General features: G+C 39.6%; 1 protein-coding gene across 4 annotated transcripts in view; it reads right to left on the reverse strand.

Annotated features, from left to right (window-relative positions):
* zbtb16a (zinc finger and BTB domain containing 16a) overlaps nt 1–22,082 on the reverse strand; it is a 132,799-nt gene that overhangs the window by 16,086 nt on the left and 94,631 nt on the right. For all 4 annotated transcript variants that reach the window (XM_067422692.1, XM_067422691.1, XM_067422693.1 and 1 more), the window contains one exon: nt 20,575–20,661. In XM_067422692.1, coding sequence (XP_067278793.1) covers nt 20,575–20,661 — 87 coding nt within the window. The remainder of the gene's footprint in view (nt 1–20,574; nt 20,662–22,082) is intronic.

Consider the following 22,082-nt stretch of genomic DNA (forward strand, 5'->3'; position numbering starts at 1 on the left):
GTGGGAGTTTGTGTGTGTGTGTGTGTGTGCTGGCGAGGCTTGCGGAGATGGGAGATAAATGAACTGCAAATGAGAAGGAACAGCTCCTGCAGTACAGCTGGCTTCCGAATTGCTTGCTTGCTTGCTTGGCCGTGGCAACCGGGCGAGTGGTTGCCAAGGGTGTCAGTTCAGTGTCCCTCATACGCCACACATGAGCCCAGCGCTGGATTGCGATACCGCACTCTGGCCATTAGGGGTCACTCTGTGCTACAAACCCAACACGGTTGCCTTCACCCAAAACTGTGTTCATAGGACTCCATTTGAATCATCTTTACACACACAAATTCATCTAATGTATAAGATGCAGGATAAATATATCTAGCACAAAACTATTGAATTTTAATGACATTCTCAGTGCTTGGCAACTAATTTGTACTCTGGATATTAGATGCATGCAAATGATGAATGCACTGAATAAGGCTTGATGTTTACATGTTCCACATTTGAAAATCAGGCTGTGTGGTGTTATTCGATGTGAATGAGGGGGGAAGAACAGTGTGTGTGTGCGCGTGTGCGTGTGTGCGAGAGAGGGAGAGAGGGAGAGAGAGAGAACGTGTATGTGTATGCATGTGTGTGTGTGTGTGAGCTTTTCCCCTCTGGGCGTATGCAGAAACGGTCTCTATGCAAAGCCATTACTGGGAAACACATCAGGAGGATGAAAATAAATTATACTGTTCCACCAAATGACAAACTGCCACTATAAAGAAGATCTGCACTGGGAAGGTAATTTGAGGGTCCTGCTTGTTCCCCCCTTCCTTAAAATGGTAAAATGTTTGTTTACTGTTGTCGATTCCCTTTGATCCCTATCTATTTTTGCTCATAATGGAACGCCTGCTAATCTTTTAAGACGGTTTAACACGATTTATTTAATCAATGTCAATGCTAAGACGAATTACTAATCTGTTCAACATATCAGACATACAAGCTTATTTGAATCTGCATGTATGAATAGAATACAGAATATTCAGTAATTGCTAAAGAAGCTTTGGATAATCGAAAAACTTGTACTTTGGTCTATCGAATGTGATGTATCTGTATAATTCTCCATAACTGGTACTTTTTTGGTCAGTCTCAAACCTGACTGGGTGCAAAAAGCTTCCAGGTTTTTGCAGTGAATGCAGTAAGCCGCAGGTGATGGATTTACATCAAGCAGCGGACAGCTGCGGGCGTGCGGATAAATGGACTTCAACGCTATTTTCCCCTGATATCTACCAGGCTGCCATACTGTCCTGCAGCTCAGCAGTCCCAGTCACCGTCCTCCTGTCTGCAAATCTTCCCGCCTCCCGACATCTCTCACCCTCCAGTGATCAAAGAGATGACACCAATAAAGAGTGATTCAACACTTTCTGTGCAGCTTTCGGTGTTCAAGTGTCAAGTTTATTGTACAAAAGTCAAAAATCTGGACTGGACTGAATTTATGTTTCTCATGATCTTAAAACCTTTGATGTGAAGTCTTGGGGCCGAATGCTTTAAATTAACTTTGCATACAAACATAAACTGTAAATACACTACTGTTCAAAAGATTGGGGTCAGTAAGATTTTTTGACTTCTATTCAGTGCATTACATATAACAAATAAATTACAAATAATATATTCAAATTGATATTATATATACAATATTCAAATAATTGCTGTTCTTTTGAATTTCCTATTAAATAAAAAAATCCAGAAAAATAAAACGTGCGTGCGTGCATACATTCATATATATATAAAATATTTTAAAAAATCCAGAAGTCACAATATATGATTTTTTTTAACTATTTATTTGTATGATACAATTTGAACATCTGTCTATCAGCTAGAATTCTGAGCCTCAAAGACCTGTTAGTCTGCCTTTAAAATGTCCACCTCCACTCCATTTATTATCCTAAATTAGATGCACCTGTTTGAGTTAGTTAGCAGCATATAGACACTGGTACCCATACATTCCCATACAATCCCATTGTATGCATCCCATACAATCAGTAAGAATTAAACAATTCAACTACTAACATGGCCAAGACCAAAGAGCTGTCCAAAGACACTAGAGAAAAAATGTACAACTCCACAAGGCTGGAAAGGGCTATGGGAAAATTGCCAAGTAGCCTGGTGAAAAAAAGGTCCACTGTTGGAGCAATAATTAGAAAATGAAAGAAGCTTAACATGACTGTCATTTTCCCTCGGACTGGGGCTCCATGCAAGATCTCACCTCATGGGGTCTCAATGATCCTAAGAATGGTGAGAAATCAGCCCAGAACTACATGGAAGGAGCTGGTCAATGACCTGAAAAGAATTGGGAACACCGTTTCCAAGGTTACTGTTGGTAATACACTAAGACATCATGGTTGGAAATCATGCATTGCATGAAAGGTTCCCCTGCTTAAACCAGAACATGTTCATGCCCGTCTTAAGTTTGCCAATAACCATTTGGATGATACAGAGGAGTCATGGGAAAAAGTAATGTGGTCAGATGAGACCAAAATAGAACTTTTTGGTCATAATTCCACCAAACGTGTTTGGAGGAAGAAGAATGATGAGTACCATCCCAAGAACACCATCCCTACTGTGAAGCATGGGGGTGGCAGCATCATACGTTGGGGGTGTTTTTCTGCACACGGGACAGGGCGACTGCACTGTATTAAGGAGAGGATGACCGGGGCCATGTATTGCAAGATTTTGGGGAACAACCACCTTCTCTCAGTTAGAGCATTGAAGATGGCTGGGTCTTCCAACATGACAATGACCTGAGGCACACAGCCAGGTTAACCAAGGGGTGGCTCTGTAAGAAGCATATCAAGGTTCTGGCGTGGCCTTGCTAGTCTCCGAACCTAAACACAATAAAGGGAGCTCAAACTCTTTGTTTCTCAGTGACAGGCCAGAAACCTGACTGATCTAGAGAAGATCTGTGTGGAGGAGTGGGCCAAAATCCCTCCTGCAGTGTGTGCAAACCTGGTGAAAAACTACAGGAAACGTTTGACCTCTGTAATTGCAAACAAAGGGTAGGCTACTGTTCCAAATATTAACATTGATTTTCTCAGGTGTTCAAATACTTATTTGCAGCGGTATCATACAAATAAACAGTAAAAAAAATCATACATTTGCATATTATATATATATATATATATATATATATATACACACACACACACACACACACACACACACACACACACACACATACATATACACACACACACAATTTTAAATATTTTTACATTTATGCTCATATTGCAGTCTACCATAGCAACTGCTTTAGTGGACGAAACATGTTCCAACTGAAAAAATTATGCCACGGGTGACTTTGTCTGAAATGCTGATCTAAAGAAAGTGGGAAAAATAAAAGGCAAGTGACTTTCCCCACTACATGATAATCTGACAGGAAGTCAAGCCTAGCAATCCACTGAACTCCCTCTCGCTGTGATTTATTCCCAGGGACCATCTGGACAGTGGACAAACAATGTGGCAAGAGCTGTGAATGACCAGCCACATTAGTCATAGGCTTTTACCTCGACCCCTTACGTCCCTAATCTTTACACTTTTGGTCTTTTACTGTGGCCAAATGACCGGAGCCCCTTTTCTCACTGGCCGCTGACACGGTCTTTCCCAATGGACAAAAGGCTTTTAGCTGCCGCACCCCCACCACCCTTCACTGTTGCCCCCCACCCCACCGCTGCCCCTATCTCCGACCCAACTGACAGGAACAGGAGTTTGTTTTGTTTTCTGAGACGACAGGAATGAGAATGGAACTCTAAAGCTGTGCGGCTACAAAAACATTACGGGGGGGTGGGGGGGTGGGCATGATCCGCTTGTGAAAAAAAGAGGGGGAAAAAAAGTGAAGCAGCGCCAATGTTAATCATATTTAAATGCATTTCGAGAAGCTTGGCCAAATAACATATACATAGATAAAGGTATTAAGAATAATAGGACTGGCATGCCTCTTTCCAGCTTAATGTAGGCTTTTGTGCGGCTCGCAGAGGAAATGAGGGCCAATGAACGAGCCTGTTGCCCAGTGAAATCACCTTCCCGATGGCGCGCACAAGTTCGCTTTGTTGGGCTCCTTTACAGGGTTGCGTGCTTTAAATTCAGCATTAAGAATGAATGCTTAGCCGAGCGACCGTGAAGGCTCTCTCTGTCATAGGGAGACTCAAATGAGAAAATGGAAGGCAATCAACATGCTCCATAAATTGGAGGCCAGTGGCGTTATAGTGCAACAGTGTCTTCTCCAACTCTCAGGCACCATAAACAGAACAACAGAATGAAATGAAAAATGATGTTGTGACTAAACGTCTCAAGATCGCTCGGGAAAACAAATGCGTCAAGGTCACGCGGCGCTCGCTGAGAGAGTAAGCGCTTCAGCTATCGGAGGAACTCAACAACTGTAGCATACTTTTTATCTGTCCACAAAAGTATGTACTGACAGTTTAATAGAAGCAGGTGCTAAAGCCTTTATTCCCAACTTGCATTTGTTTATCTATTAGCAAGTCACTGCAAATGAGAATGAAAAAAAGGAGACGGCAAGGGAAATCAGCGCAGAAAGAAGAAAAATTCGAAGTCACTTTTCTCAAACAGCTGACAGAAGTTGCCCGTCTCAATTAGGACCAGGTTATTTTCCTAATGATCACTGGGACATGTCTTTTCAGAACAGCCTGACCCTGACCTTGAGGACAAACAGTAAACCGCAAAGTCTTTGTGAAGAAAGAAAAGACTTTATTTATAGATGAAGCGTGTGTCGATCAAGCAGCATCAGTGCTTGGGGAGGAAAGAAAAAAGAGGGGCCTGGGGGAAACGCTTTTGAAGCAACTAATATAGAGGTCTGCCTCGATCACTTCAACCCTCTTTTTAATTCCATTAGAAAGCCAATTGATTTGGCTTTGCGGCCACCAAGCGTGGCAGACGTGCGTTGTACACTCCCAGGTAAAAATCCTTGGTGAAATCGGAGGGCTTAAAAAAACAGCAATAAACGAAAAGATGTTTTCATTGTGAAAGCACATTAGAGGATGCATTAGACAACTGGAGATGCTTAAAGGTTCCGTGGGAAAAAGAATCAGGGGCTTAGTGCTTCAAAAGACACGAAAAAAAAAAAAAAAAAAAGGAACGAAAAAGAAACATTATCAGTTCGTAAAACTCAAGCCCACCAAATGTTCAAAAAGGCCCCGTCGCCCCATGATGATTCTGTGGCGTGTTTAATTTAGATAGAATCTAATTAATTTACATTTGATACTGGAGGAGATGCTTTCATCAGCCTGTCATTTATCCTGTGTGTTAACACCTGTTAATTCACTATCTCACCAGTAATGAGCTTTTAAAAAGGAAAGAAGGCTTTGCATGCCCAAACACATTCGCAAAACGCACACAAACAACTTCTTCCACAGATGTGAGGAACTACTCTGACAGATAGATTCGCCAACCACGGGTCACTCCCAATGAGATCCTGGCTGACCTCCAGTCCTGCCGGCTGATTATCATCAAAGCATTTGTCATGGGACAGAAGTGCAGAGTGCCGTCAAATAAGATCTTAAGGTGATATCTTATTATTCCAACCACATACAAGCAAAACAGCATTCCACCGCTGCGGCAAAAAACAAGCTTCCTGGCATTTCACTCGCTTATAAACAAGAAAGGAAACGGTTATATACAGTCTCTCCTTTTCAATCATAAAAAATAGTCAAGCTATTTTTCTTTTACATCGACTTCTTATATGTGAGGGATATGCTTTGAAATCATATTAACAGACCGTCAGGTACTAGAACAGCAATATTTTCAAAGAGCCTGTGGTCACAAATGTCATTCTGTGAATTCACAATGCTCTGCATCCATGTGCCGCTGCCGACCTGAGAATGAATCAGTGAGTGAGGAGAGAGAGAGAAACACAGCAAGAGTGACAAAATCAAAATCAAATCGATGCCGCCGCACAACAGATCTAGTCCGCTCCTTTATCTGTCATATTTCAAGGCTGGCGATTTGGTTTCAATTATGTTAGCTTTATTTGGAGCCACATGGGGAAAAATATCAATGGATGTGGTTCATAATTGAATGTAGGATTAACATGGTGGTTTAACAAAGTACTTGAATTACTGTATAAGTTGCTGTGCAAGTGCAACACTTCTACTAACATGCTGTATTGAAATGCAGAAGTAACTTTTGCTGGCCTTTCACCTTGCCTAGATACCTTCCCTGAGGTTAAAGTGCAATCCAGGGTGTATGACCACAAAAACCTGAGCCTAGAAGCCAAGGCCTGGCATATTTTCTAAATTACACTGTCCTCCTGAGCTCTGACCGACCACATATCAAAGTGGCAGGCTGCACAACGGCAGCATTCTCACTCTCTGTTTTTTCAAGATTTATTGTTGGGTGTAATGGGGAAAAACATCAATGGATGAGGTTCATAACCGAATGTAGGATTTACATAGTGGTTTAACAAAGTATCCAAATTATAGTGTTCTATGTTGCTGAAATGACTTCTACTAACATGCTGTATTGAAATACAGAAGTAACTTTGCAGGCCATGTATGCCAATGTACAAAAATATGAAGGTCTGTGGATTACATCTAAGAAAAAAAAAGAGATTAAAAAAATGAGTGAACGATGAAGGAAATATGAAGACATTAAGAGAGGTGTATGAAGTCAAGTGCACTACCAGTGAGATGTCCAGCAGGCGGCGCTCTACCTGCCCTTCATAAGCAACGGCCACACAAGCTTCGAGTTAAGATGCAGGCAGACCTCAGATGACCTCACAGCGTATGGATAACATAGGAGCATGTGTTATTCTACACATGAAAACTGCTCATAAACTGTCCGTTTCTCGCTCGCTTCACATGAATTGACCCTTTACTTTCATTCGGATGCTGGAACGTGGCATACTTTGTAAAAAAATAAAAAAATAAATGAAGAAACCCAGAGAGTATTATTATGCTATTATAGGCTTAATATGAACATGATGTACTTCACATGAACCAAAAGCACAGAGAAGATTAAATAAATACACATCAGCTAAACTACAGACATTTTTTCGCTGTCATTGTTTGTACCCAAGTGCCTTCCCTCCGCCTGCCACAAATCAGGCGCGCTTTGGGAGACTCTGGCCTCTCTCAGGGCCATATCTCATAGACCTTGAGCCCTGCAAATTACAGCGAAAAGAGGATAAGACTCTTGTATCTAAAACCAGACTGGCCTGTATGCCATACATTCTTCTGAAGGGTTAGTCTGAGTGCCTGGTGTCCTTTGGGAGACCTAAAGGCACACACACCTAAACATCTCCGGAGCGGCATCTTCTGCGAGAGCGGCTAGAAAAAACGTCAAGGCTGTATGAGGAATGCATATGCCACAATCTGTTTGTTACGACAGAGACATCTCAAACAAGACCTTGCGCCCAGGGTGTGACTCCTAAGGTCTCAGGTGAATGTTTAGCAGCGCTAAAATCCCTAACCAAGCTTATTGGGTGAGAAGAACTGCATTCCTGAGGAGAGAGAGCGAGAGAACTTTCTTTTTTCCCCTCCAAACGAGGGCACTGGCCTTTCACCTCCACCTAGAGACCTTCCCTGAGGTTAAAGTGTAATCCAGGGTGTATGACCACAAAGACCTGAGCCTAGAAGCCAAGGACTGGCACATTTTCTAAATTACACTGTCCTCTTGAGCTCTGACCGACTACATATCAAAGAGGCAGGCTGCACAACGGCAGCATTCTCACTCTCTATTTCTAAAGATTTATAGTCTTTTTTATAAGATTTATATATGTATATGTTAAAGTCCTAGATTTAGGATAATAGAAAATGATTGCAAAAATCGGACAAAAGGTCTTTTTAAACTGTGAAATCTGTCACTGATGAGGAATTAGTTAAACAAGATCAAACGCATTCAAAGATTAAATTGCACAGTTAAATAATTTACATATTAGAGCATCATTTTATAATACAGCTTCCTGTGTGCTGCCAGCTCTGTGAAAATAAGCATACTTATCTGAAGGTATCTATTAAAATGCTATTAATGTCACCATTCCTTTTACACAGCCAACATTTCTTCAATTTTCTACCAAAGTGCTTTAAAGAAAATTGTCAATTCTTTAAATAAAGCCATCAGTGGAAAGAGACATAGAAGTTTAACTGACATTCCCATCCCCCGTTTTCCCAGGGTAAAGAAAAAGGTTTTGTGTCTCACTGTACAAAAGGAAGCAGATTTGCAGATGAGATGACCCCATGACCCCTGGAGCCGTTGAAAGGTTCTCAATGGCATAAACCCCACATAATCAATCACATTCTGGGACTGTGGTCAGCACCGGGCCGCACAGCCAGCCCTCTGAGCCGGACTGTAAACAGACACCCACTCCTACAGGGAGACGGGGGGATGAAAGACCCCAACGGCATTCCTTTATTCTTCTCTTTGTGCGTGTGCGTGTGTGTGTGTGCATGTGCGTGTGAAAAAAAAAAAAAAAAACTCCCAAGTAAACAGAAACATCCAAACACCTTATTATATCAGCAGGACACCCAAAAAAATGAATGGAGACCATTTTTCCTCCCACAGATTTAAATAAAGGACAATTCCAATCGTTTTCAACACAAACGCACCAAACTGAGGCACTCACGCCTGCATCTGAACCCATTGCTCTTGGTTCTGTGTTTTTAGAACAGGAGGAAAGATTAACTCGGACCACCGCACACCCACCCTTTATGACTGAGCAATCAATGGTTGAGTATTTTCACTGATATCTTATCTAGCCTAGCATTTCATTTCTTCTGCTTTGTGTGACTTGTGAGTGAGTGACCAGGTGTCATCTATCAAAACAATCCTAGTCTCTGGAAACCTGCTATTAACTGATAAGGGCAAGCCTCCATGGCATAATGGCTCCCACCTGAGCTCACAACTCAACTCTGTTAGCGAAACTGGCAGTAGAGGAGGAGGGAAATAGGAGAAAGAGAAACTTAATGTGAAGAACTTGCATATATTTATTGCTTACACTTGGGTTAGGGATTTTAACAAACCACTAAAACCTTTATTACCTGAATTTCATTTAGAAAATTATACAATAGATCACTGTATAAATCAAATGTGTATTTATCCATATAATAACAGTTGCAAAAGTTATCCAGTCAAATGCAGTGCAGTCTTTTTTTTGTTGCCGTTTAATGAACATTAAATGACAGACAGCAGCAAAAATATTAGTCTGCTGTCACTTTAAGGGTGTTTTCAGACCGGTAGATCGTTTTCTTGGTAACAATATTACAAACAAAAAAAAATTCAGGACTGGAATTTCATTTTAGAAAAAAAAATTCTTTATACTGGGCAGTTTTAGAAAAAAACTAAAAAAAAAAAACGTTCATGTATGCGTGTTTATGTAATGGGGTAAAATTACAAGCAGTAGGACAAGTACATACAACATAATAAAGATACAAATGTAATAAACAGTATAATAAACAGCTAATCTTTGTTAATGTTAGTTAATAAAAATACAGTCGTTCATTGTTTGTTCATGTTAGTTCACAGTGCATAAACTAACAAGTATTCAAGTATTAATCAAGTATTAGCAAATGTTGAAATAACATTAAGAATTATTGTTCATTCTTATTTCATGCTTTTAATAAGTTAACTAATATCATCTAATTAAATTTCATTGCAAAGGGTTACCATTTTCTTTGTTCTGAAACAGGCATTTAATTTGTTACAATATTGGATTTTTTTTTTTTTGGTACGGTTAGTTTTCACAAGGCAACATTTCAAAGCGTACCAAAACGCGTTTATGCAAGTCACATGTGAATAAATATCTTCTTTTGGGTCAGGGTTAATTTATAATGCAGTCAGGACAGGAATCAGGGATTTGTCGGGACAGCATTCTTGCAATGCACGGAGAAGACCAATTACACAACATTTTAAGATGAAGAGGAGCTCTTTGGGTCTCAACCACAAGAATCTCACAGAATCAGAGACTTGCTTTTTATATAACAACTATAATAAGAAAAGAAGGAGACCATATTTAGGAACCAAAATATTAGAGTCTTGTGTTTAGGCTTTACTGGCCAGCAAGCATTCACCTAGCAACCACCTAGAACAACTTAGAAACCACCTAGCATCATTGATCTAAAAAAAACATCTGACTAATGACTAATTATTACTAATTATTTCTGGCTAATACTGATGAAGTAAAAATGTTGAAAACGACAAACCAATTTAAAAAATAAACATGCCATACTTTTATTAAATTGTGTTAATGAATTTATGGTATTTATGGTAACTATAAATTGGCTTGTCAATTTTTCAAGCAACATTTTTTTTTTAATGACATATATGATAGTCTATGTAATTATATAATGTATAATATACTATACGTATAAAATTATATATATATAATAATACATTGTAAATACAAAAATATTGTAGTGGAGTCAGTGAAAATGTGTGCAGGGAAGAAACCCCCCAAAACAAACAGAAAAAAAACATGCTGTTGAGCATTTGCATGTACATTTTTTATCTTTAGAAAACAGTAAAAACAAAACAAAAAAATTATTATATTTGTGGTCATAACTGCAGAGATATGTAGTTCATTACTCCAGCCAAGAATATGAAGGCATTCGTATGTGGAGGCATTTGTGGCCCAGAAATGAAGACGCAGTGCAAAAGTTATGAAATCATTCACTCGCTGCTCCATCAATTACACAAGGGCAGGTAGCGAGACCCAGCTCACTGGTTAAATTGGCCAGTGTGAAGGCCGTGTCACTAGGCAACAAGACCTGATCGCTCCTTTGTTTGGGGTGAAAGGTTGGAAGTGTTCACACTAATCTCAGAGTTCACAATTAAGTAACAGAAGAGTGTCTTCCACCTCCATTCACTCCCTCTCTCTTTTCAGGGGAACAAACACCACCAAATCCCCCATCACTAATGGAAAAGTATTTGCACTGTAAATTAAAGGGTACACTTTTTTATGCTTTGTACAGATCACTTTTGGGATGTCTGCAAACAGCTCAAATCTAATTATAGGGTTTGGGGGGGTTGGATTTACTCGAAAAGCTGAGGGAACAAAAGAAGACTGGCCCATTGTGGAGTAGCTCTGTTGCGTCTCCAGTGAATCCTCGTCTATTCAGGCCACTCGTGGGATGGGGGTTAATCCATTACAGGGATACTTCAAGGTGGGACACTCAATCACAAAGGGTCTGTGTGTATGGTTTTTTGTTTTGTTTCATCATAGCTGAAGATTCCTGTACATCACTTTGTTTTCACCTCCTTTTCATATCCTACCTCCCCCTCAGCATTTAATTACCTATGGTTATTAGCACTGAGATACAATGCATTCAGAACTGAGGCGGGTAATGCTTGTTCAACACAGGATGAGTCTTATTGTGGTGGGCAGGGGCGTCCCATCTCGGGCGAGTTTGGCGGACAAGATTGGGAGATTCCTGCTGGCTTCTTTTAGAGCACGTGAATCACCGGGCCTACAGGAGTCCGTAATCTCTCCACAAAACTTTCATTTTCCTTTGGACATGTGCTGCTGTCTCTCCTCACAATGCGCATCAAAGCCTCTCTCTCATCGAGATTCTTCCCTAACGCCATGCCAGACGGATTTAGACATCACTATTTTCTGTCAAATCTCCAGAGAGAAACAATGCACGCTGCAGCCGTCATGCAGAGATGCTACAAATCCCCATTTCCCCCCACTGTACCTACTAAGCTGGAACGGTGACCCTCAGCACAGCCCGTCGACTGCGGTGGGTCCTCGCAGAAGGGCCACCGGCCCACGTTCCCAAGCGGATCACTCACGCCGACTCCGCAAATAGTCAGTTGATAAAAGTGGAGCTCATTGTGGGAATTTATACTTCACCTAATGGCTAAACATTCTTGCCAACAGATGATTACTTCTGGGTGTTGGCTGCACGTCTGCACACGGTATCTATCAGCCAACTGAGCATCTCACCCACTGGAAAACTCATTTAGATCCTATCTAGGGAAAAAATTAGTTGTGAAAAAAGAGAGAGGCCAGGCCGGTCTGCGCTTGATTTAATTTGGTCACTGATACAGAGTCCAAGCACTCGCGCCCCTCTGTATTTTCAGGAAAGGAGGGGAAAAAATAAAACAAATAAAAATCTGTTCAACAGATCTGGCATAAGGACACACACACTCCACTTGAAAGGATTTAAGCGTCAAACAGGGTCTAAGCCGCTGCCTCTGCTGGACCGACAAAATCCCACATAACACATTCAGATAATCATTTTCAGTCTTTTCATTTAAATCTTACAGCCTTCTGAATAGAGCTTGAAAAGCTAAATTGACATGGTGGTCAAATGATTTTGGCTTTAAAATCACCTGTTATTCACCCTGTGAGCTCAAAACAGAAAGGGCAGTGCTGCACGCAGAATGACAGATTTTATGAAACAGAAAAGGGAAAACGGTTACGAGGATACCATACTGTATGCTCATGGAGAGCTTCATGAGAAAATCATAATTGCATCTTATTCTCGTGCTGTCACTAAAAAAGACGGCAAATTAAGTTTGCTCACACACCATTCAGGCACGACTCGAATGCAAATAATAGCAAGTGTACGGCCAAACTGCAATAAGGATAATGAAGGCCTACAGTAACCAAGCTGGGTGCAGGCGGTCAGTGGGGCTCGGACAGATGGGTCCTCCGCTTGAGAGTGGGACAGCTTGCTCAGTAATGGATGTAGAATGAGATATGGGGATAGAGTCTGGCACAGCTAATAGTCATTTAATCAGCTGCAGCTGACCGGCACATGGACACCATTTCTGATGCCATGCTGTCTCAGAGCGATCCAAACCCATCAGCCTTCACCTACAAACACTGCCACAACACAGACGAGGGCTCATTGTCCTGTACAAAAAATAACACTGAAAAACACATTTGTGTGAAATGCTCAAACACAAATGTGTGAAAAGTGTTTCTTTAAAATGTCCTGTCCTGAATGTGACTTTTAGTGGCACCATGCACCATTGTCTATTACATATATATACATGGGATGCAACAATACAGTTAGTCCACGGTTCAATACATACCTCAGTTTTTAGTTTTTTTTTTTTTGCTATCCTATTCTTAGGCGACAGGAACAGAAAAAGGTTAAGGAGAAAAGGTTATTGCAATACTCTTTATTTTACTTAAAAGACTTACTTACTTAAAGGCCCTTACTTAAACTTAAAAACGTACTTAAAAAAACCTTGTACACATTCCCAGTGTATTGTATAATATAAAACAAATATATATAAAGATTTACAGTGGCAGCTCAGAGATGTACAGTAGCATTTAAGTATGAAAATGAATAAATATATGTAGGCTCAAATTAAAACTACATAGTCTTCAATACACAAAATGTATTAAAAGCTACTGTATTAAAGGTCTTTTTTTTTTATTAACATCATTTTAGAGGTGAACTGTCCCTTTAAGGACAAGCGGTTAACTAGGCTGCTGCTGTCAATTGAAGACCTGCTCACATCTTGTATACAGACAAACGCGATTTTACCTTCACTTTAGATATAACCGACTGTGTTTATATGTTAACCTTGTGTGTATTTGACGGTATTAGTGTCCAGTAATCATGCGTGTTTGACAGACGGTTAGTGCGTGCGCTCAATGCAAAACAGTGCATAAGAACGCGAATGAAATGTTTAACTGGCAAGGCTTTAAAACGTGGCTAAACATCCCCTAACTTTAATGAATATGATTGGATATTTGCGCATATCAGCACGTAGACTCACAGGCACACTCAAAAAGAGCCAAAATAAACTGAGAAATATTTAAAACGGAGAGAAATGGAAATAACTAATTAAATGGAAAACCAAAAAGAATAAACAAAAAAACAAAAAAAACAATTCACCAGCGTGTACTGAACCGTGAATGCCGTACCGAACGGTTCAATATTATATTGAGTATTGTGGCATCCCTAAAAAAAATATATATATATATATACATAGGGATATATATATATATATACATAGGGATATTATATATATATATATATATATATATATATATATATATATATATATATATATATATATATATATATATATATATATATATATATATATATATATATATATATATATATATATATATATATATATATATCCCATACTATACATATATGTATGTTTTTTTTTTTTTTACTAATCATATATGTTAAAATGGTTCCATTTACACATGGCCACATAAATGTCTGTGCGAAACAAATAAAAATAAGATCTTCAATTCCCACACTATATGCAAATGTCACAATTTATGTAAACGAGGGCAACAGATATGAGCTGCATTGTATTCATAATCAGCTCATTTCAAACTCAAACACCGCCATCAGCACTGTTAGGTATATTTAATCTTACTACATTTCATGAAGATTGTGTGTTAAATGTAGGCAGCTTTCAGATTTATTCATTGGCAGTTTGCGTGTTGGCTTGCTGAAGAGAAACTCATCTGCTGTGATGAGTGTTGCAGTAGCGTTGTCATATCTGGCTATAACTTGTCATTTAGCCTATAACACACTCGAAACTTTTTTATTTTCTTTTTTACATTTTGGGATGAGTAAAATTTACAACCAGATGAAAAAAAGAAATCTCAAAGGCACATGTCCTCTTCATGGTCATAATGCTTCTGGTCACTTCTGGAGCACCATAGCAAACAAAATCGCCTTTGTGGAAATTGAACAGGACGCTCAAACCAGCCCACATTCATATGAATTGGCTTGTGCAACTTTAATGCACACTGACAGGTTAATTACGTCACAATTAACTAAATGCCTAACAGCCGTTCTACTAGTAGCGGTGTGATTGAGTTAATAGAGGGGTATGACATGACCTGTGTTTACCGGTGGCACAGACCCCATTTGTGAGAGTGACAAGCTTGTGGAGGGGTTGAGAAGTGGAAGCCTTTGGGCACATTATTCGGGGATATTTTCAGATGTGGGAGAGAAAGTGTTGGGGGGGAGCGAGGGAACCCAAAAAAAGAGCTCTTTTCTCTTTCTCACTGTGCCAAAACACAGCCGTGTTCCTCTCTTCCTTTCTCTCGCTCTGTCAAAACTATTTCTGGCTTCAGAGAAGAAAGTGTTTACTCTGTGGCCTGGTTCACTGGAGTCACGCCGTGTTCCCACCGAGCAAATCCACCGTTCTCTCTCCAAAATGGTTTGCATATTTTCCCTGTAACACAAGACTTAAAAAGGACGAGAGGAAATCAAGAGGGAAGGGGGAGCCGTTGCTTTTATATATGGATTTACATGCAGTCAGCTGCTCGGCCAGTTCAAAGAAGGCTGTGTGACAACTACGCCACCATCTATAACAGCTTCTGTGAACAGTAGACTAATAATGGATGTGATGTTTTGAGGTGAATCGCTGAGATGGAAAGTCCTGGAAGCCTAACCGACTCATCGATAGAGATCTGATTGAGGAGACCCAGTAGCTTTCATGGTCAGATTCCTCATAATAGTTTTGTCAAAACACAATTCTGAGTTTCATAGCTTCTGCAGAAATGCTGGAACTGCCCCCTCCCCCCTCCTCATCACAAATCGTCCATCCAAACTGTCACAGCAAATAAAGCACCGCGGTGTGTGGTAAAGCACATCTCTCGGCTAGACATCATATCAGTGCTTTAGATTGAAAAGAGACATGCCGTTTCACACTCTGTAAAAGTCAATAGCCCTTATTTAAAATGCACAAAAACACACAAAGGCCCCTTCGGCAGGATTCATGAGTGAATTTTTCATTGCGGTCCCTTGAGATAAGTGATTGTGGACTTGAAGTCTCTTCAAATTGGGCTGCCCTTTAAAGTAGGTCAGAACTGAGACTCCAGTAGCACTGGGGTTGTGCGTCAACAACAGCACATGATGTTGTTTTTCTCTCAGAGTCCTGGCACTGAACACGACCGACCATTTATGCGCCTTAACCAACCTCTCCAACTGGCTAAAAGCCCCTGACGTCACAGACAGCAAACACCTCACCAAGCAATGCCACAGACACAGATCAGAGTCATTCGAAGTAATCACACTGTAAAGTTCAGGTATATTATGAGCCATTTTTAAGTTAACTCAAATGCTATCTTATCCATGTTCTTAGCTGCACAGAGGAAGATTAAATGCTAAATAAATAGAACATGTCAATAATTAGGCGAAGCAAACCCGATTTATCAGTCTCAAATACTACAGGCTGTATACAAGGACCCCTTTTTATTCCAATCAACATTTCACAGCAGCTGATTTCTCTGACATCAACAGAAATGAGATGAGCCTACAAAGGGATGCATTGAAGTGGCGGTGTTAGCCTGGAATGAGGCAGGAATCGTGCCAACCATCTAAAACTCAAACAAGTTGACAAAAGGTCTTTTAACTAAGATTTTAACTAGATTTTAGATACTTTAGTACTCAAGTTTAACATTTGAATCTACTTGGCAACAACGGCCTTTATACCCACGTGAAATGTGAAAAGCCTCGTGCTTACCATGGCTGCATTTATTTGATCAGAAATATAGTAAAAACAGAAAAAGATTACAATCAAACCTTTTCCCATTATAATAATGTAATTAATGCATTTTTTTAGCAGCTATTACTTAAGTTTTCATTGACATGATTCTTGGTGTTCTTGTTTATGTGGAAACCATGACTCATTTTCTCAGGATTCTTTGATGAATATACAGTTAAAAATAATCTTTTGTAACTTTATTAATGTCTTTAATGTCACTTTTGATCAATTTGATGCAGCTTGCGGAATAAATGTATTTTAAAAACTGGTAGGGCATTTATACACACATGCAAACTATATATACACATACTACTCATACTGTATGTATGTGAACTGTCTCTGCTGCTTTAGAGAGAAGCAGAAAATAATCTGACAGAAGAACAGTATGCAGGTGGAGGGAAACGGTTTCTCTCTTTAATAGGCAAAATTAAACAAATTCAATATCCTATCAGTCCGGACTAATTCCATCGTGCCTAATTTTGTTGCCGTTTTGTTATTGCCGTGTTATTCAATCACTGCAGCATCTGATTTTCCATGAATAGCTTTTGTTTCGTCATTCATGCATGCAGGTCGACTTCTTCGGCAGTTCTCCTGATAGCGTTACAGGAAATGACCGCTGCTCCCTGCACTTCAGCCTTTTGCCAGACAAGCTGCCAACTTGAAAACCGAGACCTGGATGTTTACAACGACAAGAAAACTTTGCCCATCGTAAACACCGCCACACCAACAGCCCGTTAACTATTTATAAAGAGGGCACAACTGTGAGTTACACATCTACTAGGGCTGGTGTGGGGACAGAGACGCGTTTTTTGTCCTGTTAAGTAATACTGTTAGCATTACAAAAGCACAAGTGGAAGGGCAGAGCAAAATTAGACTTGGCTTTGTATCAAGGTTTCGGATGTGGGGATGTCAGTCAGATCTGGTTAACAGTAGGAGATAACAGGGTGAAATATAAACAGTTCTTGTTGTGGCCCTTACGCCACCCTCAGAGTGTAGCAAAACGTGGATGTCTACAGGAGCTTTATCCAAAAAAAAAAAGAAATATATAAAAAAAAAACATAAAATCTTACAATAACCCACTTCAAGCCTATCTAGGCTGTGAAAATGAAGCATATGGGTGAGCATATTGAGGGACTGTGGAAAAAAAGCCAGCATATCAAACTAGCCATGCGTTATAGCACATTTAAAATATAAGCCTGGTAGCCACAGGGGAGGCTGGCCTCACTGCTGTTCAGGTCCCTGGCAGGAAGACAAGTTTCACTGCCCATTTTTTTTACTCCAGACTCCAAATCTATATTTAGCCAGGCTTTTCCACTGGTATGCCTTTCTCTGATCGTTAGCCCTGTTTAACCCCTATTTACAATGGGCCCCATATTGGTCAAGGCTCTCGGGAGGCCCGGTCAGTGAGGGCACGGCAAGCCTTTTACGCATGTCTGTCAAATAACACAAAGTGCACCCAATCAGCTCTGGGCCCTGTATATGGGATATTCATAAAAATAAAAACAAAATAATCGATTCCGCAAGACTGCGAATATCGTTGATTTCAATGATGATTTCATTCAATTGCCAATTAAGTTTCCTCTTTAGACTAGTCTCACAATTATGAGAACTGTAAGACATGTTCAGCGGGGGAAAAAGCTAGTAGTCAGTGTTAATCTTGTCAATAAAATTACTAATGAAAAATGGTCAACAAAGGATATATTAATTTAGTCAACGATAAAGACAGAGATACAGTAGAAATATTTTGCTAAATGATATGTCTTGACTGTCTTTTTTGATCAATGCATTACATCCTTGCTGAATTAAAGGTGTTTGGTGTCTACCTGACCTCAGATTTTTAAATGGTAGCATATAAAAGCCACAATTACAGACTGATTGGAAGCCCATATATTTTCCATGCATCCACCCAATTGCATTTGATGTTGTATAACACAATGCCCTAAAAATGGGTTTAAAATGACCATCACAACAGTGATTAAAACAGTGAAATTTAAACTCACTCGTGGCAAATTGGCAGCAATAAATGTTTTAAGTACAGTATCCACTTATATGAAGGCTTAATTCAACATGACAAAACTATTGACTTTACATTAAGTATGTCAATCTCAAATACCTAGTTCCTCATGGGTGTAATGAATCAAAAATATAATGTATTAATGGTCCTTTCTATGCTCAAAGTGATCTAAGCGAGCCAGACTGTTACGCTGTGGAGTGCTAGACACGTTTGTGCTAGAACATTCTCCCAAGGGCAGATAGCAAGGGCTGTCTGGAAAGTGAGGAGTCATAGCGTGGCAGTGTACTGAGGGCCACATGCATCAGCACAGCTCGTGTCCAGCAGCCTAGCAGAGGTCATCATATCAGGGTCAGCTGCACCAGCGCATACCCCACTCAGGTTGCCACCAAGAACGTAAGCAGAGGCGGAAACCGGAGAGGTCTTCCTTCCATGCCACAACATTGTTTTGAGGGCAGCTAGTAAGCAAACAGATTTAACTAAGCCTGCCCTGTTTCCCATAAGCTATAATTTGTCTGCATAGAATGACAAGCAGGTATGTATGTGCGTAATTGTTAGGGCTGGTTGGCAGTTTTAACCCCATAGCAGGTGGATTGCCTTTCACCTCCTCCATTAAACGTTTATCTGTCACCGCGTGTCCCAAGAAGTTGTTGGACAACTCTTCAAACACATGATCGAGACTCGATGCTTTATTCATTTATAAATAACCAAAGTGGCTGATTGTTTACCACGTTCTGCAAGTAAACACACAGCTAACTTTTCGTCCCAGAACACAAATGGTTTACAATGTGATATACTGTATTAAATTGCTTGTGTTGTAAATATAAATATATTTTAAACTATATTTGTATAGATTATTCACAATGTTCTATCACCTGTGATAGAAGGATTCTACTGGAACATTGAAAATGATGAACGGGCCACCTCAAATTCCGGGCCTCAAAATCATCAGGCACATTTGGGGCAAGTTGGGAAAAAAAATGAACAGGTCTATTGCACACTAATAGAAAAGACTTTGGCTTTAGTTGCAGAATGCATGGGATGAAATTAGTGTTGCAAAAGGTGGACATAAATATTAAAGTTAAAAGTGGATAAAAACAGTACGTCTCATTTAATTTAATATTTGATGGTCAGAGCAACCATCTGCATGTTTTGCATTATGAACATTATGAATTTAAATCATGTTCTTGAGGAAAAAAGGTCAACATTTTCAGATCTGTCAGGTTCTCTCAATTTTGGCCACAACCGTGTGCATGTAAAATGTGCGTGTCTGTATAGTGTAAAGTAATAATTTCTCTCATTAAAGGTGCACCATGTAAAAATGTTTCAGTAAAATATCCAAAACCCACCAGCCCAGTGATATATATTTTGTTCAGTTGAGTACTTACAATATCCTATCTGTAAATCATGAGAAAATTCTTATTTTAACAAAAGAACCACGATGTGTGACGGAGTCGCCTGTCAGTTGCGTCGTATCTGCATTACCGGTTGGTTTTATTTTGCAGAAACGTTTTTCTTACTTCTTACTCTTAAAAACTTAGTGCAGTGTGCAACAAGTGTCACAGCAGCCGCTGAACAAACATACATAGTAACGTCATACATTTTCAAGACACTGAAATGTATTTAATATGATAAACACGGTTGCATTGTACCAAATTGTACCACAAACTCATGACCGGAAAAGCGAAAATGGCGCAGACGATTGTGGCATAATAAAAGTCCCGCTGCTTGTGAGTTGTGTTACACGTTCTTCTTATTAACAATAACTCTAGCGGCCCTGCTCAGCTCCCACAACACTAGGTCCGGCTCAGCCTCATACTACAGTAACTTTAATAATCGCATCCACACTTCTGCCCAAGTCCTATCATTTTCTACCGGCTGTGAACTGAAGACGATGTCTCAAGATTTTGCACTCAAACTTGGTGTCATCAAACTAAGCCTTTGTTTTGAATAGGCGACCTTTAGCGAATGGAAAAGTTACATAGTGCACCTTTAAATGCAAGCGTCTTTCAAAGGATATGAGCCCTCACAGACAAACTAGTACAGTAGCTGGCTGTACTTTTGAGTGTGTTTGATGTGTGCAGAGCGGATTCGTGTTTGTGTTGCACCTGTGTGGATCTGCCGGTGGGCCTCTAGAGCATCTTCCTTCTGGAACTGAGCTCCACACTGGTCACAGACGATGGCTTTCTCACCAGCTACAAGAAAAAAAAAATGCATGAGTTATTCCAATCTACATCCTTCTGGGGGTCCTTGAGTGGTGCATGGTGTCATAGCTCCTATTTGAACCCCAGGAATAGTTGAAACGATTCAGTGCCTGTGAATTAGAAGTCTGCTGGATTTGCTTCAATAAAACTTGCTGGCAAAAACAGAGTGTTTACAATGTATTTTGGAGGATACATATGCCAGAAGTTGATTTTGTGTGCACTGTGCAGTTTAAGCAATGCATCATCAGGGATTTAGCATTCAAGGCACTTTCACTAAAATAACAAATGTTGTCAAACACAATTCACATAGAAAATAAAAACAAGAAGCAATGCATTTTCCATCTGCATAGTAAGTTCTGATGTTGCAACAGGACACTAGCAGGAACTGCGAGACCACAGGATGTTAATATACCATCTGATCTATAAATCAGAATTAAGCAGAAACACTATCACATTTACACTATTTATCTGCTCAATCAAAAGGGAGTTTTTAAAATGTGTGACAGAGCTGTCTGCTCTCGTTGTTGTGTCTTACCAACTCCACAAGCACAACAGGAAATCATAGCTCAGATAAAAAAAATAAAAAAAAGCTAACCAAAGTCCATTTCGCAACCACTGTAAAGTTACAAAACATACTGTACTCTCAGGCAATAGGAAACTTTTTTTCCCCTAGCAGATGATTCCACTCAGCAATAAACTTTTAAATGTGGCACAAAGAAGTTCCTCATAAATGGCTCAAGAAATCTAACATCTATGCTACCTGTGGTCACATCATGCCACTAAATGTTGTGGTAATTCAATATCAATTGCATATTAAGAAGAACTGTGACAGACAAACCTCAGAACTGGTTACTTGTGTGTAGTCATCTGATGTACACCTGTTCGCTATTTCTGTGATCAAAGCTGAATTTCTCATATTTACTGCAGTCAACTAACATTTATGATTATTTTCAGTGTTGAAAAGTTTTGCTGCTCATGGTGCTGCTTCATTTTTGTGGAAACCACCATACAATTCAAACATTTGTGGTAAAATAAAAAATAGAGAAATTAATACTTTTGTTGATCAGACATAGGCTACATTAAATTGATCACAAGTGATATTTTTAATATTACAAAAGATAATAAGTTATTTAATAAATACAAATAAATGCTGTCCATTGAACTTTCTATCATCAAAGAATCCTGAAAAATTAAATTTATCATGGTTTCCACAACATCTGTTTTCTTGATTATGAAATCCTCATATGAGAATGATTTCTAAAGGATCATGTGACACTGAAGACTGGAGTAATGATGATAAATTCAGCTTTGATCACATGAATAAATTACACTTTACTATATTCACATGGAAAAAAGGCTTTTTTTCATTTGTAATGGTATTTCACAATATTACTGTTTTAACTGTATTTTTG

The sequence above is a fragment of the Pseudorasbora parva genome, chromosome 18 (genome assembly GCF_024679245.1).
Source record: "Pseudorasbora parva isolate DD20220531a chromosome 18, ASM2467924v1, whole genome shotgun sequence".
NCBI lineage: Eukaryota > Metazoa > Chordata > Actinopteri > Cypriniformes > Gobionidae > Pseudorasbora > Pseudorasbora parva.